The sequence below is a fragment of the Mizuhopecten yessoensis genome, unplaced genomic scaffold (assembly GCF_002113885.1).
Source record: "Mizuhopecten yessoensis strain PY_sf001 unplaced genomic scaffold, ASM211388v2 scaffold549, whole genome shotgun sequence".
NCBI classification, from domain to species: Eukaryota; Metazoa; Mollusca; class Bivalvia; order Pectinida; family Pectinidae; genus Mizuhopecten; species Mizuhopecten yessoensis.
In genome coordinates, this window is record NW_018403602.1 from 378,303 (window position 1) to 403,864 (window position 25,562).

General features: G+C 39.3%; 2 protein-coding genes across 2 annotated transcripts in view; both read left to right on the plus strand.

The window, feature by feature from the left end:
* LOC110450731 overlaps positions 1-13,800 on the plus strand; it is a 29,606-nt gene extending 15,806 nt beyond the window's left edge. The window contains exons 2-4 of the mRNA XM_021498409.1: positions 1,639-1,876; positions 10,059-10,208; positions 13,645-13,800. Of these exons, the coding sequence (XP_021354084.1) occupies positions 1,694-1,876; positions 10,059-10,208; positions 13,645-13,800 (489 nt within the window). The 5' untranslated portion in view covers positions 1,639-1,693. The remainder of the gene's footprint in view (positions 1-1,638; positions 1,877-10,058; positions 10,209-13,644) is intronic.
* A 424-nt stretch (positions 13,801-14,224) lies between these two features.
* Positions 14,225-24,785, plus strand: LOC110450738 (voltage-dependent calcium channel subunit alpha-2/delta-1-like; the record flags this gene model as incomplete). Its single annotated transcript, XM_021498421.1, has 6 exons — positions 14,225-14,397; positions 18,183-18,347; positions 19,283-19,411; positions 21,279-21,407; positions 23,973-24,094; positions 24,682-24,785. Coding segments are annotated over exons 1-6 (822 nt in total), but the record flags the coding sequence as incomplete, so codon positions are not given.
* Between the last annotated feature and the right edge of the window lie 777 nt (positions 24,786-25,562).

The following is a 25,562-nucleotide window of genomic DNA, read 5'->3' on the forward strand; positions in this document are numbered from 1 at the left end:
GGTAAATATACAAAAACATTCCATGAGTATAACATGATAATCATGTGATATTTAAATACCTTGGAATATACTCTGTTGGTTTCTTGGCAAGTTTGAATTGCATTTCAGCATTAAATATAAATAATTTAAATGTAAAAAAAAAATTGTAGTATATTTACTAGGTAAAACATTGCTAGAAGTACAAGAAGTGACATCAACTACTTCCTCCCATTAGGATTCTATCAATGAACTGAAACCAGACAAAAGTTCCCAGCATCTGTATCTTTATATTTTTAAGTTCCAGGATGAAAGCTGATATAAAATCTGTGTAAGGGGATTTTGTTAATCTCCTCAGCTTGGTTTTAAAAATAAATTACTTTCCAAGTGGTATTGTGTTGGTACTGTAGCCACCATATGAATCATGATCAGCTGATTAAGAATAAAAAGTTTCCTTAAACTAAGAAAATTGTATAACAATCTCAAAGTATCGCCAGAAGCATATTTCTGTGTGCAGATTTACTTGAAAAAAACCTAACAAGGCTCACGCAGTTTGGTAAAAATCCAACTAGGCTTTAGAGATAATGAAATTAATCGAGTCAGCCCCAGAAAAAAACTAGAAAGAAATCTTTAAAGCGGTCTAGTGACATCTACACTTGGATCACCCACTCCGCGTACGCAGACCGGGTCACATGTATACTTACCACAATTAAAAGTTTCCTCTGATACTTGTCCGATCGTATTGATTTCTTGTTCTTGTTTGAGCACTTGCCCACACTACAAAGAAGGCTGGGGAACACCCTCCTTCAAATTCTCCGGTGTGGTGGAGTAAGTAAATATTTATTGTTCCATTATATACTGTGTTTTTTTATCTGTTTCGAATTTGTGGCGTATGGTACTGCATGGTTTTGTATACAAGTTTAACAATTTTCTACTATTCTCATCATTTTGGGTATATATTTTCAGTACACGAACAAAATTACTTTTTCTAGAATAACAGTTTTTCACTGGGCCATTTCAAAACATTGACTTGAGTTTGGTAAATGTGTATTTGATGACTAGCATGATGGATGTTTTGTCTTATGGTGATGACTGATGTTATATAACATGATTATCATTGGTTGTGCTATGTTAATTTAATAAATACAACCTGATCAACCTCTATTAACGACCATCTGCATTAACAGACCAGTTGTAAAACTTTCCATTGGTTGCAGTTATTTTCGTATTAACTGAACTAGTATTTAAAACCACCTACAATAGGAGACCCTATTATAGACTTTGTGAAGATGGTTTTACTGTTTAAGAGATACAATAAAGAGTATTTCATTGGATATTAAAACAAGATGTTCTTGCTAACATGCTTCACGGTAAAACTCATTAGAGAGACAGGAAGGGTTCGTATTAATTTTCTAGTATGAAAGAATTTATGAACTTTAAAAAGAAAATACTTTCAGCAAATTAAAATTTAAAGGAGATGTTTCCTAATAATAAAAACTAGTTTACGTGTAATGAGGGTCTGAAGTGAAATGAACATTTCAATGCAGCAAATTGTGCCTGTCATCCTGTTCATGGGGTAAATCAGCCTCAAGGTTTATTGTATTGTTTACTTTTCTATCCAAGTGCAATATTATATTTTGATTTTGTTTTTTGATATTTCAGATTTAACTTGGACAGATCTTTCAAGGAGTATATAATAAAGTATGTGACGAGTTAGATGGCTGACAAGACTTCGCGATCAAAGTTTGACACGATGACAGTGCGGCAAAGCATCTGTTTGTTACTGTGTTTGTCATGTTGGACGGTTAGAGGTTACCCCGGGGAGGAGAAGAGGGACATGGGTACGCTGGAGGGCGACGTACAAAACTGGGCCATGCTGATTCAGAACTACATTCTACAGGTCAGTGTTTCTTTTGCCTCCTGTACCTATACTGATGGGGTTTAGTGTAAAACTATATCATGTTTTAATACAAAATCATCTGGGTTTGTATATACAGTGTGAGGTATCTCTATCTCCCATAGTCCTTTGTGTGTACTATGTATGATATCTCTATCTCCCATAGCCCTGTGTGTGTACAGTGTAGAATATCTCTATCTCCCATAGCCCTGTGTGTGTACAGTGTAGAATATCTATCTCCCATAGCCCTGTGTGTGTACAGTGTAGAATATCTCTATCTCCCATAGCCCTGTGTGTGTACAGTGTAGAATATCTATCTCCCATAGCCCTGTGTGTGTACAGTGTAGAATATCTATCTCCCATAGCCCTGTGTGTGTACAGTGTAGAATATCTATCTCCCATAGCCCTGTGTGTGTACAGTGTAGAATATCTATCTCCCATAGCCCTGTGTGTGTACAGTGTAGAATATCTATCTCCCATAGCCCTGTGTGTGTACAGTGTAGAATATCTATCTCCCATAGCCCTGTGTGTGTACAGTGTAGAATATCTATCTCCCATAGCCCTGTGTGTGTACAGTGTAGAATATCTATCTCCCATAGCCCTGTGTGTGTACAGTGTAGAATATCTATCTCCCATAGCCCTGTGTGTGTACAGTGTAGAATATCTATCTCCCATAGCCCTGTGTGTGTACAGTGTAGAATATCTATCTCCCATAGCCCTGTGTGTGTACAGTGTAGAATATCTATCTCCCATAGCCCTGTGTGTGTACAGTGTAGAATATCTATCTCCCATAGCCCTGTGTGTGTACAGTGTAGAATATCTATCTCCCATAGCCCTGTGTGTGTACAGTGTAGAATATCTATCTCCCATAGCCCTGTGTGTGTACAGTGTAGAATATCTATCTCCCATAGCCCTGTGTGTGTACAGTGTAGAATATCTATCTCCCATAGCCCTGTGTGTGTACAGTGTAGAATATCTATCTCCCATAGCCCTGTGTGTGTACAGTGTAGAATATCTATCTCCCATAGCCCTGTGTGTGTACAGTGTAGAATATCTATCTCCCATAGCCCTGTGTGTGTACAGTGTAGAATATCTATCTCCCATAGCCCTGTGTGTGTACAGTGTAGAATATCTATCTCCCATAGCCCTGTGTGTGTACAGTGTAGAATATCTATCTCCCATAGCCCTGTGTGTGTACAGTGTAGAATATCTATCTCCCATAGCCCTGTGTGTGTACAGTGTAGAATATCTATCTCCCATAGCCCTGTGTGTGTACAGTGTAGAATATCTATCTCCCATAGCCCTGTGTGTGTACAGTGTAGAATATCTATCTCCCATAGCCCTGTGTGTGTACAGTGTAGAATATCTATCTCCCATAGCCCTGTGTGTGTACAGTGTAGAATATCTATCTCCCATAGCCCTGTGTGTGTACAGTGTAGAATATCTATCTCCCATAGCCCTGTGTGTGTACAGTGTAGAATATCTATCTCCCATAGCCCTGTGTGTGTACAGTGTAGAATATCTATCTCCCATAGCCCTGTGTGTGTACAGTGTAGAATATCTATCTCCCATAGCCCTGTGTGTGTACAGTGTAGAATATCTATCTCCCATAGCCCTGTGTGTGTACAGTGTAGAATATCTATCTCCCATAGCCCTGTGTGTGTACAGTGTAGAATATCTATCTCCCATAGCCCTGTGTGTGTACAGTGTAGAATATCTATCTCCCATAGCCCTGTGTGTGTACAGTGTAGAATATCTATCTCCCATAGCCCTGTGTGTGTACAGTGTAGAATATCTATCTCCCATAGCCCTGTGTGTGTACAGTGTAGAATATCTATCTCCCATAGCCCTGTGTGTGTACAGTGTAGAATATCTATCTCCCATAGCCCTGTGTGTGTACAGTGTAGAATATCTATCTCCCATAGCCCTGTGTGTGTACAGTGTAGAATATCTATCTCCCATAGCCCTGTGTGTGTACAGTGTAGAATATCTATCTCCCATAGCCCTGTGTGTGTACAGTGTAGAATATCTATCTCCCATAGCCCTGTGTGTGTACAGTGTAGAATATCTATCTCCCATAGCCCTGTGTGTGTACAGTGTAGAATATCTATCTCCCATAGCCCTGTGTGTGTACAGTGTAGAATATCTATCTCCCATAGCCCTGTGTGTGTACAGTGTAGAATATCTATCTCCCATAGCCCTGTGTGTGTACAGTGTAGAATATCTATCTCCCATAGCCCTGTGTGTGTACAGTGTAGAATATCTATCTCCCATAGCCCTGTGTGTGTACAGTGTAGAATATCTATCTCCCATAGCCCTGTGTGTGTACAGTGTAGAATATCTATCTCCCATAGCCCTGTGTGTGTACAGTGTAGAATATCTATCTCCCATAGCCCTGTGTGTGTACAGTGTAGAATATCTATCTCCCATAGCCCTGTGTGTGTACAGTGTAGAATATCTATCTCCCATAGCCCTGTGTGTGTACAGTGTAGAATATCTATCTCCCATAGCCCTGTGTGTGTACAGTGTAGAATATCTATCTCCCATAGCCCTGTGTGTGTACAGTGTAGAATATCTATCTCCCATAGCCCTGTGTGTGTACAGTGTAGAATATCTATCTCCCATAGCCCTGTGTGTGTACAGTGTAGAATATCTATCTCCCATAGCCCTGTGTGTGTACAGTGTAGAATATCTATCTCCCATAGCCCTGTGTGTGTACAGTGTAGAATATCTATCTCCCATAGCCCTGTGTGTGTACAGTGTAGAATATCTATCTCCCATAGCCCTGTGTGTGTACAGTGTAGAATATCTATCTCCCATAGCCCTGTGTGTGTACAGTGTAGAATATCTATCTCCCATAGCCCTGTGTGTGTACAGTGTAGAATATCTATCTCCCATAGCCCTGTGTGTGTACAGTGTAGAATATCTATCTCCCATAGCCCTGTGTGTGTACAGTGTAGAATATCTATCTCCCATAGCCCTGTGTGTGTACAGTGTAGAATATCTATCTCCCATAGCCCTGTGTGTGTACAGTGTAGAATATCTATCTCCCATAGCCCTGTGTGTGTACAGTGTAGAATATCTATCTCCCATAGCCCTGTGTGTGTACAGTGTAGAATATCTATCTCCCATAGCCCTGTGTGTGTACAGTGTAGAATATCTATCTCCCATAGCCCTGTGTGTGTACAGTGTAGAATATCTATCTCCCATAGCCCTGTGTGTGTACAGTGTAGAATATCTATCTCCCATAGCCCTGTGTGTGTACAGTGTAGAATATCTATCTCCCATAGCCCTGTGTGTGTACAGTGTAGAATATCTATCTCCCATAGCCCTGTGTGTGTACAGTGTAGAATATCTATCTCCCATAGCCCTGTGTGTGTACAGTGTAGAATATCTATCTCCCATAGCCCTGTGTGTGTACAGTGTAGAATATCTATCTCCCATAGCCCTGTGTGTGTACAGTGTAGAATATCTATCTCCCATAGCCCTGTGTGTGTACAGTGTAGAATATCTATCTCCCATAGCCCTGTGTGTGTACAGTGTAGAATATCTATCTCCCATAGCCCTGTGTGTGTACAGTGTAGAATATCTATCTCCCATAGCCCTGTGTGTGTACAGTGTAGAATATCTATCTCCCATAGCCCTGTGTGTGTACAGTGTAGAATATCTATCTCCCATAGCCCTGTGTGTGTACAGTGTAGAATATCTATCTCCCATAGCCCTGTGTGTGTACAGTGTAGAATATCTATCTCCCATAGCCCTGTGTGTGTACAGTGTAGAATATCTATCTCCCATAGCCCTGTGTGTGTACAGTGTAGAATATCTATCTCCCATAGCCCTGTGTGTGTACAGTGTAGAATATCTATCTCCCATAGCCCTGTGTGTGTACAGTGTAGAATATCTATCTCCCATAGCCCTGTGTGTGTACAGTGTAGAATATCTATCTCCCATAGCCCTGTGTGTGTACAGTGTAGAATATCTATCTCCCATAGCCCTGTGTGTGTACAGTGTAGAATATCTATCTCCCATAGCCCTGTGTGTGTACAGTGTAGAATATCTATCTCCCATAGCCCTGTGTGTGTACAGTGTAGAATATCTATCTCCCATAGCCCTGTGTGTGTACAGTGTAGAATATCTATCTCCCATAGCCCTGTGTGTGTACAGTGTAGAATATCTATCTCCCATAGCCCTGTGTGTGTACAGTGTAGAATATCTATCTCCCATAGCCCTGTGTGTGTACAGTGTAGAATATCTATCTCCCATAGCCCTGTGTGTGTACAGTGTAGAATATCTATCTCCCATAGCCCTGTGTGTGTACAGTGTAGAATATCTATCTCCCATAGCCCTGTGTGTGTACAGTGTAGAATATCTATCTCCCATAGCCCTGTGTGTGTACAGTGTAGAATATCTATCTCCCATAGCCCTGTGTGTGTACAGTGTAGAATATCTATCTCCCATAGCCCTGTGTGTGTACAGTGTAGAATATCTATCTCCCATAGCCCTGTGTGTGTACAGTGTAGAATATCTATCTCCCATAGCCCTGTGTGTGTACAGTGTAGAATATCTATCTCCCATAGCCCTGTGTGTGTACAGTGTAGAATATCTATCTCCCATAGCCCTGTGTGTGTACTGTGTAGAATATCTATCTCCCATAGCCCTGTGTGTGTACTGTGTAGAATATCTCTATCTCCCATAGCCCTGTGTGTGTACTGTGTAGAATATCTCTATCTCCCATAGCCCTGTGTGTGTACTGTGTAGAATATCTATCTCCCATAGACCTGTTTGTGTACTGTGTAGAATATCTATCTTCCATAGACCTGTGTGTGTACAGTGTACGATATCTCTATCTCCCATAGCCCTGCATATGTACTGTGTAAAGTATGTGTTGGATTATTTGATATTTATTATGAACTGGATTAGCATGAAATATTGATATTTTCAAATCTAGAAAGAAATTTGATGTAATATTTGGTAAATTGATATATTAAATCCATCAATATCTAAAAACTGAATATTCAAATTGTCAGCACTGAAAATTAACACTGTTACATTGAACTCATAGTGGGTTGTGTTTCATTTAAACTTAAAATAATACATAATGTATGCCACAACCATACGAGTAAGATGAATATTTTCATGCAAATTGTATATTATACATTGAAGATCTACAATTTTTTTTTAAATCCTGAGAGTAAATGTTCTTATAATCATATTTATTTTTTAATAATCATTCTTTTATGGTTAAGTTAAAAATATTATGTGAAAAGAGAAAAAATTGAATGAGCCCAGGTTTGAGCCATTGATGTGTCATGGAAAGAGAACTGAGGTTTGATCTGGTGTGTCTATGGAAAGAGAACTGAGGTTTGATCTGGTGTGTCTATTGAAAGTGATCTGAGGTTTGATCTGGTGTGTGAGGTTTGATCTGGTGTGTCTATTGAAAGTGATCTGAGGTTTGATCTGGTGTGTCTATGGAAAAGTGAACTGAGGTTTGATCTGGTGTGTCTATGGAAAGGGAACTGAGGTTAGATCTGGTGTTTCTATTGAAAGTGAACTGAGGTTTGATCTGGTGTTTCTATGGAAAGAGAACTGAGGTTTGATCTGGAGTGTCTATTGAAAGTGAACTGAGGTTTGATGTGGTGTGTCTATGGAAAGTGAACTGAGGTTTGACCTGGTGTGTCTATTGAAAGTGATCTGAGGTTTGATCTGGTGTGTGAGGTTTGATCTGGTGTGTCTATTGAAAGTGATCTGAGGTTTGATCTGGTGTGTCTATGGAAAGGGAACTGAGGTTAGATCTGGTGTGTGATCTGGTGTGTCTATTGCAAGGGAACTGACGTTTGATCTGGTGTGTCTATTGAAAGTGAACTGGGGTTTGATCTGGTGTGTCTATGGAAAGGGAACTGAGGTTAGATCTGGTGTGTCTATGGAACTATTGAAAGTGAACTGAGGTTTGATCACCAATGGTGGGTCTATTGAAAGGGAACTGAGGTTTGATCCGGTGTGTCTATTGAAAGTGAACTAAGGTTTGATCTGGTGTGTCTATGGAAAGGGAACTGAGGTTAGATCTGGTGTGTGATCTGGTGTGTCTATTGCAAGGGAACTGACGTTTGATCTGGTGTGTCTATTGAAAGTGATCTGAGGTTTGATCTGGTGTGTGAGGTTTGATCTGGTGTGTCTATTGAAAGGGAACTGAGGTTTGATCCGGTGTGTCTATTGAAAGTGAACTAAGGTTTGATCTGGTGTGTCTATGGAAAGGCTATTGAAAGTGAACTGAGGTTTGATCTGGGGTGTCTATGGAAAGTGAACTGAGGTTTGATCTGGTGTGTCTATGGAAAGAAAACTGAGGTTTGATCTGGTGTGTCTATTGGAAGTGAACTGAGGTTTGATCTGGTGTGTCTATTGCAAGGGAACTGACGTTTGATCTGGTGTGTCTATTGAAAGTGAACTGAGGGTTGATCTGGTGTGTCTATTGAAACTGAACTGAGGTTTGATCTGGTGTGCCTATTGCAAGAGAACTGAGGTTTGATCTGGTGTGTCTATTGAAAGTGATCTGAGGTTTGATCTGGTGTGTCTATGGAAAGAAAACTGAGGTTTGATCTGGTGTGTCTATGGAAAGAAAACTGAGGTTTGATCTGGTGTGTCTATTGCAAGGGAACTGACGTTTGATCTGGTGTGTCTATTGAAAGTGATCTGAGGTTTGATCTGGTGTGTCTATGGAAAGAAAACTGAGGTTTGATCTGGTGTGTCTATGGAAAAGTGAACTGAGGTTTGATCTGGTGTGTCTATGGAAAGAAAACTGAGGTTTGATCTGGTGTGTCTATGGAAAGAAAACTGAGGTTTGATCTGGTGTGTCTATTGCAAGGGAACTGACGTTTGATCTGGTGTGTCTATTGAAAGTGATCTGAGGTTTGATCTGGTGTGTGAGGTTTGATCTGGTGTGTCTATTGAAAGGGAATTGAGGTTTGATCTGGTGTGTCTATTGAAAGTGATCTGAGGTTTGATCTGGTGTGTCTATGGAAAGAAAACTGAGGTTTGATCTGGTGTGTCTATTGAAAGTGATCTGAGGTTTGATCTGGTGTGTCTATGGAAAGAAAACTGAGGTTTGATCTGGTGTGTCTATGGAAAGAAAACTGAGGTTTGATCTGGTGTGTCTATTGCAAGGGAACTGACGTTTGATCTGGTGTGTCTATTGAAAGTGAACTGGGGTTTGATCTGGTGTGTCTATGGAAAGGGAACTGAGGTTAGATCTGGTGTGTCTATGGAACTATTGAAAGTGAACTGAGGTTTGATCTGGGGTGCCTATGGAAAGAGAACTGAGGTTTGATCTGGTGTGTTTATTGAAAGGGAACTGCGGTTTGATCTGGTGTGTCTATTGAAAGGGAATTGAGGTTTGATCTGGTGTGTCTATTGAAAGAGAACTGAGGTTTGATCTGGTGTGTCTATTGAAAGAGAACTGAGGTTTGATCTGGTGTGTTCATTGAAAGGGAACTGAGGTTTGATCTGGTGAGTCTATTGAAAGTGAACTGAGGTTTGATCTGGGGTGTCTATGGAAAGTGAACTGAGGTTTGATCTGGTGTGTCTATTGAAAGTGATCTGAGGTTTGATCTGGTGTGTCTATGGAAAGGGAACTGAGGTTTGATCTGGTGTGTCTATGGAAAGAAAACTGAGGTTTGATCTGGTGTGTCTGTGGAAAGGGAAATGAGATTTGATCTGTTATGTCTATGGAAAGGGAACTGAGGTTTGATCTGGTGTGTCTATGGAAAAGGAACTGAGGTTTGATCTGGTGTGTCTATGGAAAGGGAACTGAGGTTAGATCTGGTGTGTCTATGGAAAGAAAACTAAGGTTTGATCTGGTGTGTCTATGGAAAGGGAACTGAAGTTTGATCAAGAATGTGTGTATTGAAAAGGAACTGAGGTTTGGAAATAGACTGGTTTGATCAAGTTTGTGTATATGTGAAAGGAGATAGGGAATTTGTTTGATCCAGTGTATGTGTTTATATTTACTCCTTGTGTGTTGTGTTTGTGTGTGTTACAATGACAAGTGACTTGTTGTGGAGTCCCGGGTTGTGCTAGTTTCCTATATATCTTATACTGCCAGTAGACTTTCACATTGTGACATGCCTGCACACTAATCACTGGATAATTATTTTTAGAAATCAATAATAAGTTTGCCGTGCCTGTTTTGCAGTTGGCCAGTGATGGTATCAAACGAGACTTCTCACAGAGTTACCTCGACGAAGCCAGCTACACAATGGAGGTGAAAAATGGAACTGAAATTGTTGTACAGGTCAAGAAAACTCTGGGTTCTTACTTTGAGAAGAAAAAACTTGCTGCCCAGGTAATACTTCAGTAACATAATTCAAAATTGATCGTTTTCAAACTCCTTGAAAATATTACAGGAAGCACATGATTGACTTGGACATTTTATTTTTGATAATAGTACATTGTAATGGCTCAGTGATAGTATTTAACAATAAACTGTATATATCAGGGGTGCAGGGGTGGGGAGAGTGGGGTTATGGGGGCACAGCATCACACAAATCATTTTTATCGTCTCTAATTTTAGTTCTTTAAAGGTGTGAATTCCCTCCATCTACACGAGTGAATTAATACAATTCTATCAGTTGTATTTAGTCTGACATCAAAATATCTTGAAAAAAATTGAATGACAAATTGAATTGAATCAATTCCTTAAGCAGAGTATTGGTCCCCTACCACTGAGGCTGATTGGGGTGAAGGGAGGAAATATTGAGTTGTCAATTTGTGTGATAGGATGTCAATTGTTCTGTCCATCAATCCATCCGCCAATCTGTCCGCCAATCTGTCCATCAGTCTGTCCGCCAAAAGTTAACAGGAAAAATGAGCTTTCAGTCACAAGATTATTGTTCATTTAAATTGAACAAACAATAGACATGTATAGTTATGTACAACATTTAATTATCTACATCTTCTTCACTGATCATCACAACATATCATACAACATCCAACATTTAAATATCAAAATACATCATAATAAAATAAAAATAATTTGGCATGTGGGGTAGACTCAACTTAACACTTGCATTTTTAGCTCACCTGCCCGAAGGGCAAGTGAGCTTATGTTTTGATGCTGCATCCATCGTCCGTCCGTCCGTCCGTCCGTCTGTCCGGCGTCAACTTTTTGCTTTAAACAACTTTATCTCAATAACCAAATGGCCTAGGTAGATGATATTTGGCCAGTAGCATGCTGGGATCAAGGGCTACCAAGTTTGTTCAAATAAATGACCTTGACCCACTTTCAAGGTCACAGGGGTCAAATATGTTAAAATCTTCAAACAACTTCTTCTCAATAACCAAAAGGCCCAGGGTACTGATATTGGGCATGTAGCATGCTGGGATGAAGGGCTACCAAGTTTGTTCAAATGAATGACCTTGACCAACTTTCAAGGTCATTGGGGTCAGATGTCTTTAAAATCTTCATGCGACTTCTTCTCAATAACCAAAAGGCCCAGGGTACTGATATTGGACCTGTAGCATGCTGGGATGAAGGGTTACCAAGTTTGTTCAAATGATTGACCTTGACCCACTTTCAAGGTCACTGGTGTCAGATGTCTTTAAAATCTTCAAACAACTTCTTCTCAAAATTCGCGATTGATCGCCTTGGTATATGTTATTGTATTTGTGCAGGTTATCCTGCGACAGATACTGCATATAGGTGCAAAGATATAAACTGTAGCTGCGCAAACTTTGTTGCAACAGATTACTACATGTTCATATTGCATTGCAAACCTAAGCCCGAGGAGGAATAGCACCTTATATAGGAGCATTTATTTGTCGCTACCCCTTCGACTCAGACTGGTCAGCGCATGGGGCTTTGAACCAGATGTAGGCAGGGTAGCTATGTGACAAGTGTTAATTTGCCACTACCCCTTCGAAGACTGATTAGCACATTGAGCAGAGTAGCTATGTGACTTACTTTTAAATGAATTGTGTTCATAATTCCAAAATATAATTTATATATGAATATTTTTGGGGAAGTTTGAATGAGGAATGCCTCCCTCTTCGTATCTGAATGAAAACCAGGCTAAACAATATTGCAACTGAAAGATGAATCTACCCATTATTCGTATAATGTTTAAATTGATAATAATATGAATCAATGTCCTTATACCTTATATAGCCATTATATATATTTGAGAAATATTCTTCCGTACATTTTCAACCATTACTTTGCCTTTATCTCTTATATGTTAACAGGTGAGTGGGGGNGTAGCGTGATTTTCAAAGACAAAGATTGTGACGTCTTTCTGCTACAGAGCCTGTGAAAACAATGACCAACTATACCCCAACCAATCAGAATGCTCTAAAGCGGTTGATCTATATTTAGGATTGCCTAACACTACATATCATATTACATGTTTACCTTACACTATATATGATCACATCGGTACCTAATAAACATGAAGTTCTTAGTTTATATGAATAGTTCTGTAAGTTCTATACATTGTACTCCCTAAATAATTCTTTCAAATTATGATTTGTAGTCAGTATAAAATTATTTGTTCTTTTAAACCTGGCTTATTTACATCAGGCTTAAATAAAGAAGAACCAGTTTAGATAGTTCACCCGTTACTGTTCTTAGAGGCCACTTGTGTAATTTGGATTGATCAGGATTGTTTACTACAGCCGAGGGCTACATAGACACACAGGGGTCATACAGACACACAGAGGTCATACAGACACACAGGGGTCATACTGACACACAGAGGTCATACAGACACAATTAGCAAAAGAAAAATCACGATCTATTCACTGCCTCTGCTGTTTTGGTTATAGGGTGAGACAAATGTCGTGATTCTGTACTACTTGGAGTGAACAGGACTACTATTTACCATATGTGATAGCTAGGACATTTCACTAGCGTGCTTTAAAACTGTATTAAACCTGCTTTAACCCTACAGGCTTATAATGTACGAAGATAACTTGATAACCTTTAAACATTTATTTATTCTCTAGAGCAATCTAGGGAAATATCAAAGAGCAGATTTTTATTAATTTTGAGATGATGACTTTATGACATAGAATATCTGAGAAATGTTTGTCAGTGTCTGTGGATGGAGATGATGAATTCTTAACAATAGTCATTTTATCAATAAAGTGTGCTTTATCAAATCCAACAGAACCTAGCTGCTAGCCTTATTGCTTTCTGATTTATTTTGATTTATATGCTATACCCTCTCCCATGATGTTCTAACAAAGTCTGCACAGACTGTATGAAAAGTTCTTGAATTTTCTAGTCCTTTGAATTTGAATAATTTCAAAAATTACTTTATTTAAGATCACTGGCCATATACAATTTGTCCCCCACCTACTTACAGCATGTTACAGCATTTGGGGGAGAGAACCTAGACCTAACCAAATTATTGTGTGGCACAACACATGACCTTAAAATGTCTTTTACCCTACCAGTTTATTTTCTGAACTGGTATCCTTGGTAACTGAAGACACTACCATTTTACTGTCTTATGACCCTACATGGCTTTATCATGTTGATCGGCTTTTTTTTTTCAGAGATTAAGGTGCAAAGTGAAGAAAATATATCACCTTGATTTGACCTTGTGTTTCAGAGGTTACAGGACAAGGTGAAGGAAATGTAAGACCTTGAGTTAACTATTTGTTTCACAGTTTAACAGACAAGGTTAAGGAAAAGTATGACCTTGAGCTTACCATGTGTTTCAGAGGTAAGCAGACAAGATGAAGAAAATGTATGACCTTTATTTGACATTGCGTTTCAGAGGTTAGCAGACAAGGTGAAGGAACTCTATGACAATTTTATGAACCTGAATATGACTGGCCCCTTCGTGGACAGTCTACCACTGCTGGACAGGAAGCATTACAGAGACTCCGATATCCCAGGCACCCTTCCAAGTGACCTCACGTTTGTCCCGTAAGCAGGCCTTTCCTTACTTATCCAGTAAACAATCAAAAGTTGATCAATACAGTTGTTTATGTATGAAATTGATAACCTTTCTGCAACTGCTTTTCATGCTTGAATACATTCTTTTCAAATACTGACTTACTTTCAAAATCTTCATATTTGTTTCTGTCATGGCGTCGTTGATTTAATACATAAAGAAATGGAAAGATGCTCTGAAGCTGTAATAGAACTTCAGTTAGAAAACAAACTACAATTGCATTATGTTTTTCGATTGAAGTCTGAGTTTTGTCACTTGGGAGTATTTTATTTCAATTATTCACTGTCAGATATGTCTATCATGCCATGTAGACCTGTTATTTTTTCATAGTTGTAACAACATAGTCATGAAAATATTATAAAGAACATCATCTGAAATAATCCTCTTTAGACAACGTAACATGGACTGTTCTTTCCGTAGGAACTTTCGACAGAAGGTTGCCTGGAGTCAGTCAACGGTAAAGATTGCTGACGAGGTCCCAAGAGGGGCCACTTCTACCATCAACTCTATCTATTACACATCTGCCCTCGACGAGGTCTTCAAGAAAAACAAAGCTGAGGATGAATCACTCAGGTACTACATCTTATGATATCTGTAGGGTAGCTCACTCAGGTACTACAGCTTATGATATAAGTAGGTTAGCTCACTAAGGTACTACAGCTTATGATATCTGTAGGGTAGCTCACTCAGGTACTATAACTTGTGATATGTGTAGGTTAGCTCACTCAGGTACTATAACTTATGATATCTGGAGGGTAGCTCACTCAGGTACTACAACTTGTGATATCTGTAGGGTAGCACAATCAGGTACTATATCTCATGATATCTGACGGGTAGCTCACTCAGGTACTATAACTGATGATATCTGTAGGGTAGCTCACTCAGGCACTATAACTTGTGATATCTGTAGTGGAGCTCACTCAGGAACTATCACTTATGATCTCTATAGGGGAGCTCACTCAGGTACTATAACTTGAGATATCTGTAGGGTAGCTCACTCAGGGACTATAACTTGGGATATCTGTAGGGTAGCTCACTCACGTACTATAACTTATGATATCTGTAGCGTAGCTCACTCAGGTACTACATCTTATGGTATCTGTAGGGTAGCTCACTCAGGTGCTATAACTTGTGATATCTGTAGGGCAGCTCACTCAGGTACTACATCTTATGGTATCTGTAGGGTAGCTCACTCAGATACTATAACTTTTGATATCTGTAGGGTAGCTCACTCAGGGACTATAACTTGTGATAGCTGTCGGGTAGCTCACTCAGGTACTACAACTTGTGATATCTGTAGGGTAGCTCACACAGGTACTACATCTTATGATATCTGTTGGGTAGCTCACTCAGGTACTACAACTTGTGATATCTGGAGGGTAGCTCACTCAGGTACTATAACTTGAGATATCTGTAGGGTAGCTCACTCAGGGACTATAACTTATGATATCTGTAGGTTGTCTCTCTTAGGTACTATAACTTTGGATATCTGTAGGGTAGCTCACTCAGGTGCTATAACTTGTGATATCTGTAGGGTAGCGCACTCAGGTACTACAGCTTAGGATATCTGTAGGGTAGCTCACTCACGTACTATAACTTATGATATCTGTAGGGGAGCTCACTCAGGTACTAAAGCTTATGATATCTGTAGGGTAGCTCCCTCAGGTACTACAGCTTATGATATCTGTAGGGTAGCTCCCTCAGGTACTATAACTTGTGATATTTGTAGGGTAGCTCACTCAGGTACTACAACTTGTGATATCTGTAGGGTAGCACAATCAGGTACTATATCTCATGATATCTGACGGGTAGCTCACTCAGGTACTATATCTTATGATATCTGTAGGGTAGTTCACTCAGGTACTACATCTTATGGTATCTGTAGGGTAGCTCACTCAGCTACTATAACTTATGATATCTGTACGGTAGCTCACTCAGGTACTATAACTTGTGATATCTGTAGGGTAGCTCAATCAGGTACTATATCTCATGATATCTGTAGGGTAGCTCACTCAGGTACTATAACTTGTGATATCTGTAGGGTAGCTCACTCAGGAACTATCACTTATGATATCTATAGGGTAGCTCACTCAGGTACTAAAGCTTATGATATCTGTAGGGTAGCTCCCTCAGGTACTACAGCTTATGATATCTGTAGTGTAGCTCACTCAGGTACTACATCTTATGATGTCTGTAGGGTAGCTCACTCAGGTACTCTAACTTGTGATATCTGTAGGGTAGCTCAATCAGGTACTATATCTCATGATATCTGACGGGTAGCTCACTCAGGTACTATAACTTGTGATATCCGTAGGGTAGCTCACTCAGGAACTATCACTTGTGATATCTATAGGGTAGCTCACTCAGGTACTAAAGCTCATGATATCTGTAGGGTAGCTCACTCAGATACTATAACTTCTGATACCTGTAGGGTAGCTCACTCAGGTACTAAACCTTATGATATATGTAGGGTAGCTCACTCAGGTACTATATCTTATGATATCTGTAGGGTAGCTCCCTCAGGTACTACATCTTATGATATCTGTAGGGAAGCTCACTCAGGTAATACATCTTATGATATCTGTAGGGGAGCTCACTCAGGTACTATAACTTGTGATATCTGTAGGGTAGCTCAATCAGGTCCTATATCTCATGATATCTGTAGGGTAGCTCACTAAGGTACTATAACTTGTGATATCTGTAGAGTAGCTCACTCAGGTACTATAACTTATGATATATGTAGGGTAGCTCACTCAGGTACTAAACCTTATGATATATGTAGGGTAGCTCACTCAGGAACTACATCTTATGATATCTGTAGGGTAGTTCACTCAGGTACTACATCTTATGATATATGTAGCGTAGCTCACTCAGGGACTACATCTTATGATATCTGTTGGGAAGCTCACTCAGGTACTACAGCTTATGACATCTGTAGGGTAGCTCACTCAGGTACTATAACTTGTGATATCTGTAGAGTAGCTCACTCAGGTACTATAACTTATGATATATGTAGGGTAGCTCACTCAGGTACTATAACTTATGATATATGTAGGGTAGCTCACTCAGGTACTATAACTTGAGATATCTGTAGGGTAGCTCACTCAGGGACTACATCTTATGATATCTGTAGGGCCGCTCACTCAGGTACTACAGCTTATGACATCTGTAGGGTAGCTCACTCAGGTACTATATCTTATGATATCTGTAGGGTAGCTCACTAAGGTACTATAACTTGTGATATCTGTAGAGTAGCTCACTCAGGTACTATAACTTATGATAGCTATTGGGTAGCTCACTCAGGTACTAAAAATTATGATATCTGTAGGGTAGCTCACTAAGGTACTATAACTTGTGATATCTGTAGGGTAGCTCAATCAGGTACTATATCTCATGATATCTGACGGGTAGCTCACTCAGGTACTATAACTTATGATATATGTAGGGTAGCTCACTCAGGAACTACAGCTTATGATATCTGTAGGGTAGCTCACTCAGGTACTATAGTTTAGTCTGTAGTGTATATCACTCAGGTAATATAGCTTAATCTGTAGGGTAGCAACATATCTTTATGGTCATACCTAAATATTTTGATAGTAAACTGCAGCTTTTTTAGGTCACCTGAGCTTTAGCTCAAGTGACCTATGCTATCCGTCTTCGTCCGTCGTTGTCCGTTGTCCGTCGTCCGTCGTCCATCGTCCATCGTCCGTCGTCCGTTAACATTTTACATTTTCAACTTAAGCTGAAATTCTGGCAAAGGGATGTCATTAATATTTCATGGGAAGGTTACTGACATCTCCCTGACGAAGTGTTGTTATTTTTCGGGTTGATCAGAAATCCAATACGGCCGCCACAGCCGCCATTTTGAAAAACTATTTCAAACTTAAAGTCAAGTTCTACTTGGCCGATTGAACTGAAACTTTGTAGGAATGATCGACTCATGGTCCTTACAAAGTTTTGTTATTTTTCGGGTCGATCAGAAATACAATTTGGCTGCCATGGCCGGTATTTTGAAAATACCTATTTCAAACTTAAAAACAAGTTTTAATAGGCCGATCTAACTGAAAATCGGTCTAGGAATGATCAGCTCATGGTCCTGACAAACTTAAGTTTACGTTATACTTTTTACTCAAATTGGTACATATTTCAACAACAAAAATAAATACTGTAGGACTCAGGTGACTGTTAAGGCCATGGGCCTCTTGTTTAATTTTCAATCAGGTATCCAAGTTTTGCCTATTTTCAAGGCTGTCTTATTTTTGAATTCATTTTGACAATAAGCCATTATTTTGAGATTTTGATTTTCCTGGGACTGTTTGTTGTAAGTCTTAAATTTATGTTACTTTTTTCTCCAATAGGTGGCAGTATTTTGGTTCTTCAGATGGTCTTGTGAGAATATATCCCGGCCGGGAGTGGTCGACAAATTTCGCTGGGTTTTACAACGATTATGATCCACGTGTTCGTCCCTGGTATATTGCTGCTACAAGTGGTCCCAAGGACGTTGTCATCATCCTAGACTGTAGGTCAGTACAGCGCATGTCTGAACATTGCTCAGATCGTTCTTATCTTTTGGTAGTGCTTTTGAATACATGTACAACCATGTACTGTATAGCTGTTATATTTCGCAGGAATTTTAATTTTGCTATATTCGCGCTTTCACTAATATCCGCGAATTCTAAACACCAGCGAAATTATTGAAAATGTTAACCACTTTTACGAACTTATCACAACATGTTGAAAATACTTATAATCCAACGCTGTTATGCAAGCTTAAATGAACTCAAATCATATTATCTATCAAGTGAAGTCACGGGCAGATGACGACACTCTGGATCAGTGTTTTCAAACGGTTTACCTGTATTTCGAGGGTTAACCCTAAAATGATGACACTCAAAATACTTTGCACGACACATGGGATTCGGGTGCACAGTGAAATTGAACCCCCACGAATATAATGAAATTTTAGGATTATATTGCCTTTGATCTGCCAGGGTAGTCAGGTTTATCTCAACTGGATAAGAAAGTATATGGATGTGTTAAATTTGTGTATAAATGTTACCAGAAAAATAGTGAAGGAGTCAGTGCAAAATAGAGCTATTCTTTGCATGTTCATGTACTGTGTAGCAAACATTTCTGGGGAAAATTATCCCATTTTTGGCTCAATATCAGGAAATCTGCAGGTTTGAATCATGAGCTACTGGTAACTATATAGTTTTGTCCTTCAGTTTGTATAATGTTCAACCAGTATAAATAAACATGTGAACAGAAACTCACTATCAGAAGGGCAAACATTTGCAGGGTTTCAAATTCTGATATTTAAAAAAAAATTCAGGCTGCAAAAATACAAACCACTGCAAACAATGAGAGCTGTACAGTATTTCAAATTAATCAGAGAGACAGACTGTCAATATTGAAAAGGTGCTTGAAATATTAGATTTGATTTTCGTACCATTTTCAGCTTGTCGATGGCTGGTGAGAAGTTTGCCATTGCTAAGGGTGTGGCTAAAACTGTGATCAACACACTCACCAAGCAGGACTACGTCAGCTTGATCTGTGCTCGGGCTAGTCATTGGGACGAAGTTGGAAAGTGAGTCAACTAGATCACCAAACATTTCAAACCAAAGATCTAGAAATCCATAATGAATACAATTGTACTATTACAAAGAAAAATTCAGTCTTTATTTTCACCTTACCCAGTATTTTTGGGCTTTGAACAGGAGGGCATCATTACCAAAGAGTTGCAAATTTTGACTGGCTTTTTTTAGATTTTTTGTTTCAGCAAGTTAAATCTGAATGAATGGATAAATTCAACATCAAGCAGTAACATTTCTAATTACACTTATCAGGGACAGCAATCATTATGCTGAAAAGGAAGTTGAGTCTTCAAATAAAAAAAATCAGCAGAATTTAAACATTACAAAATACAACCAAACTTTAGGCTACTACACATCCTTAAAAGGCCTTCATATATAGCTGTTAATAGGACGGTAAACAAAATACAATCAAACTTTAGGCTACTACACATCCTTAAACAAACTTCATATATAGCTGTTAATAGGACGTTAAACAAAATACAACCAAACTTAAGGCTACTACACATCCTTAAAAGGCCTTCATATATAGCTGTTGATAGGACGTTAAAAAAAATACAGCCAAACTTTAGGCTACTACACATCCTTAAAAGGCCTTCATATATAGCTGTTAATAAGCCGTTAGTCTTCAAATAAAAAAAATCAGCAGAATTTAAACATTACAAAATACAACCAAACTTTAGGCTACTACACGTCCTTAAAAGGCCTTCATATATAGCTGTTAATAAGCCGTTAGTCTTCAAATAAAAAAAATCAGCAGAATTTAAACATTACAAAATACAACCAAACTTTAGGCTACTACACATCCTTAAACAACCTTCATATATAGCTGTTAATAGGACGTTAAACAAAATACAACCAAAATTTAGGCTACTACACATCCTTAAAAGGCCTTCATATATAGCTGTTAATAGGACGGTAAACAAAATACAATCAAACTTTAGGCTACTACACGTCCTTAAAAGACCTTTATATATAGCTGTTAATAGGACGTTAAACAAAATACAATCAAACTTTAGGCTACTACACGTCCTTAAAAGACCTTTATATATAGCTGTTAATAGGACGTTAAACAAAATACAACCAAAATTTAGGCTACTACACATCCTTAAAAGGCCTCCATATATAGCTGTTAATAGGACGTTAAACAAAATAGAACCAAACTGTAGGCTACTACACGTCCTTAAAAGACCTTTATATATAGCTGTTAATAGGACGTTAAACAAAATAGAACCAAACTGTAGGCTACTACACGTCCTTAAAAGACCTTTATATATAGCTGTTAATAGGACGTTAAACAAAATACAACCAAAATTTAGGCTACTACACATCCTTAAAAGGCCTCCATATATAGCTGTTAATAGGACGTTAAACAAAATACAACCAAACTTAAGGCTACTACACATCCTTAAAAGGCCTTCATATATAGCTGTTAATAGGACGGTAAACAAAATACAATCAAACTTTAGGCTACTACACGTCCTTAAAAGACCTTTATATATAGCTGTTAATAGGACGTTAAACAAAATACAACCAAACTTAAGGCTACTACACATCCTTAAAAGGCCTTCATATATAGCTGTTGATAGGACGTTAAACAAAATACAGCCAAACTTTAGGCTACTACACATCCTTAAAAGGCCTTCATATATAGCTGTTAATAGGACGTTAAACAAAATACAATCAAACTTTAGGCTACTACACATCCTTAAAAGACCTTCATATATAGCTGTTAAAAGGACGTTAAACAACATACAACCAAACTTTAGGCTACTACAAATCTTACCGATTAATTAAATGTAGCTCAAAACCTGCATCCGGGAACTTATTTTAGATGTTAATTAATATATGGTCCTGTTTTAGGTGGAAGTATTTTTCAACTAATGTGTTGAGTTGTCAGACTGAGAGTCTGGTCCCAGCGACCATTGCTCATCGGAAGGATCTGATAGAGAAGATACAGAAGCTGAAGGCTGGTGGTACCAGTGAGTTGGAGTGAGTATTACAACCAGTTAGCCCAGTCACCCCCAAAGTCACATTTGAACCTTAACAAATCAAAGACTGGGCAAGTCTAGTTTAAACATGTAGGGGTGAATGAGTGTGAAGGTTGAAGGATTACAGACAAATCTGGGCGACAGAATACCCATTCTGGGTGGTCACTATCTACAGAGAGTCTGTAATTAGGTCACATGTACAGGTCAAAGGAAGAAAGATCTTTGAACCTAAAGGGTGGGAGTTATTTGATGTAACAAGGTTGGGAATCTTTGAGTTCAAGGAATGAGGAACACAATTGAAATCAATTGCTTGGAGATATAAATGAGGTAACAGGGTCAGACATTTATATGGTCACAGACTGAGGATTTTGAGGTCAAGTTTGATGGATCGATGAGGTCATAGGATGGGGAGAATGCTTAGAGGTCAAAGAATGAGAAATCATAGAGGTAAAACAATTGGAGATATACCAGGTAAAAGGGTGAGGGTTCTATAAGGTCACAGGATGAGGATTTTTGAAATTTCAGTGAGGTCAAAGGTTTGTGGGGTGGGTGGGTAGGGGGTGGGGGGTGGGGGGGGTGGGGTGAAGATCGCTAGGTGTATGAAGTCACATCTCGGTGAGGTCACAGGATGTATGACCTGTGTGATAAAATAGTCATTGAGGGATCTCTGAGGTCACAGGATGTATGACTGTGTGATAAAATAGTCATTGGGGGATCTCTGAGGTCACAGGATGAATGACCTGTGTGATAAAATAGTCATTGGGGGATCTCTGAGGTCACAGGATGTATGACTGTGTGATAAAATAGTCATTGGGGGATCTCTGAGGTCACAGGATGAATGACCTGTGTGATAAAATAGTCATTGGGGGATCTCTGAGGTCACAGGATGTATAACCTGTGTGATAAAATATTCATTGGGGGATCTCTGAGGTCACAGGATGTATGACTGTGTGATAAAATAGTCATTGGGGGATCTCTGAGGTCACAGGATGTATGACCTGTGTGATAAAATAGTCATTGAGGGATCAGAGGTCACAGGATGTATGACCTGTGTGATAAAATATTCATTAGGGGATCTCGGAGGTCACAGGATGTATGACCTGTGTGATAAAATATTCATTAGGGGATCTCGGAGGTCACAGGATGAATGACCTGTGTGATAAAATAGTCATTGAGGGATCAGAGGTCACAGGATGTATGACCTGTGTGAAAAATAGTCATTGGGGGATCTCTGAGGACACAGGATGTATGACCTGTGTGATAAAATATTCATTGGGGGATCTCTGAGGTCACAGGCTGTATGACCTGTGTGATAAAATAGTCATTGAGGGATCTCTGAGGTCACAGGATGTATGACTGTGTGATAAAATAGTCATTGGGGGATCTCTGAGGACACAGGATGTATGACCTGTGTGATAAAATATTCATTAGGGGATCTCGGAGGTCACAGGATGTATGACCTATGTGATAAAATAGTCATTGGGGGATCTCTGAGGACACAGGATGTATGACCTGTGTGATAAAATAGTCATTTGGGGATCTCTGAGGTCACAGGATGTAACACCTGTGTGATAAAATAGTCATTGAGGGATCAGAGGTCACAGGATGTATGACCTGTGTGATAAAATATTCATTAGGGGATCTCGGAGGTCACAGGATGTATGACCTATGTGATAAAATAGTCATTGGGGGATCTCTGAGGACACAGGATGTATGACCTGTGTGATAAAATAGTCATTGAGGGATCTCTGAGGTCACAGGATGTATGACATGTGTGATAAAATAGTCATTGGGGGATCACTGAGGTCACAGGATGAATGACCTGTGTGATAAAATAGTCATTGAGGGATCTCTGAGGTCACAGGATGTATGACATGTGTGATAAAATAGTCATTGGGGGATTTCTGAGGTCACAGGATGTATGACCTGTGTGAAAAATAGTCATTGGGGGATCTCTGAGGACACAGGATGTATGACCTGTGTGATAAATCATTCCTTGGGGAATATCTGAGGTCACAGGATGTATAACCTGTGTGATAAAATATTCATTGGGGGATCTCTGAGGTCTCAGGATGTATGACTGTGTGATAAAATAGTCATTGGGGGATCTCGGAGGTCACAGGATGTATGACCTATGTGATAAAATAGTCATTGGGGGATCTCGGAGGTCACAGGATGTATGACCTGTGTGAAAAATAGTCATTGGGGGACCTCTGAGGTCACAGGATGTATGACCTGTGTGGTAAAATAGTCATTGGGGGATCTCGGAGGTCACAGGATGTATGACCTATGTGATAAAATAGTCATTGGGGGATCTCGGAGGTCACAGGATGTATGACCTGTGTGATAAAATAGTCATTGAGGGATCAGAGGTCACAGGATGTATGACCTGTGTGAAAAATAGTCATTGGGCGATCTCTGAGGTCACAGGATGTATGACCTGTGTGATAAAATATTCAAAGATACAAGTGGAAGTTAATGACATTACTTCAAAAAGACCTTCCTAAATTCTGGATGAATATTAGTCAGTGTAACTTGAGGCCTGTAACATTTTGTCTTTCCTCAGGAAGGGTTTTGACATTGCGTATGACTTGCTGACGGGTAATGCAAGGACAGGATGTCAATCCCTCATAGTGTTTGCCACTGACGGCCAGGAAATGGACGGAGAAAACGTCCGGTGTGGTCCAGGTAGGTGTTCTAGACAACAGTATAGCTCTTACCACTGTCTTGTGTTAAATAAAGATGGTTTTAAAAATGTTTTACAAATATTCTGCTAGCAGAAGTGCCCATGACACGTTGTGATTGACAGGATATAGATTACTGAAGCTGTTCCTACACTTTGAAGTTTCTATCACAAGTGATGTGTGCCTCTAGGTTTTCATCCATGTGAAAACATTTTAGCCGCCATTCGTGTATGAGCGCATATAATTCTTGTTCGCTGGGTATTCAACAAATTGACCAAATATAACCAATATTCAGTTCTTACTCGGGTTTGAATTTTAAAATGTTAAGGTCACTAGGTAGTGTAGAATGAGCATTTATCACATGTTTTCAAATGTAAACCACAACTAGCCAATGAGCCAATGACTTGGATCACTTGCTGAATAACAAGCAATACAGTGAGATTAGTTAATTCCTTTAGGACAGTTCTAGTTGTGTTTTTCATTTATATTTGCTATAGTCTTTCTTCATGAAGTAACAGATAAATATGTATCTTGTGAAATGGAGTAGATTTACTCAAGTGTAGTGAAGATGTGTTGTGTTTGTTTGACCAGGGTACTACACTAGGAGCGGGTATGTGCCAGGGCCCGTCTGTAAATATAACTGGACCAAAGTTTTCTCTGTGGCCGACGAGAAGAGGAAGTATGCCCGTCCAGAGGTAAGATTAGTTGTATTACTATAACAAACAGCAAATTGTATCATCATAATTCTGACAGGAAACTGTTAACCTAACCTAGATCGATGAACACTTATTCTAAGTCTTTATTTTTCCCAGGCCGGATTTCATCAAGTCTGTTTGTCATTCTGTCCTGTGTTTTGGTTATGGCTGTAAATTTTTAACAGCTTCTTATCATTTTATGAACATATACCTGTGCAGTTTATATCAGTGTAACAAAATGTTGTACTTCCAATGTAATGTGATCACACGAAGATCCATTAGAACACCTCACAACTTCACTGGCAATCACTGCTGATGCATGTACCAGGTGGTTGGATTGTGCAGTGGAAATATGGCTAGGGTTTGATTCTTCCATTCGATGTAAAAAGGTATTGTGTCAAACTTAGTTGAGGCCTGTTTGGGGGTGGGGGTGGAGGTAGGGGTGTGAGGGGGTGGTAGCTGACTGTATGCACATACTTCCAACTTTTTGAAATTTCCATGGGGGAGGTTCTGCATGCTCAAAATTCAAACGTTAATAAAATGTGTGCATACACCCCCTAGAGACAAAGTAACCCTTTAAAATGATATAATTTGAGTTGTATTTTCAGATGAAATCATTAGATCTTAGAAAATAGGAGCAGTTTAGCACTTTCACTGGTTGAAAATACTAAATTTAAGGGTCCAAAATCAGGAGTCTCCCTTCTAAATAGGGAGGGTTGGCAAGTATGTGTGTAATTCTTTGTATGTATGTCTGGGAGAGATAAGGTGGGAACAGCC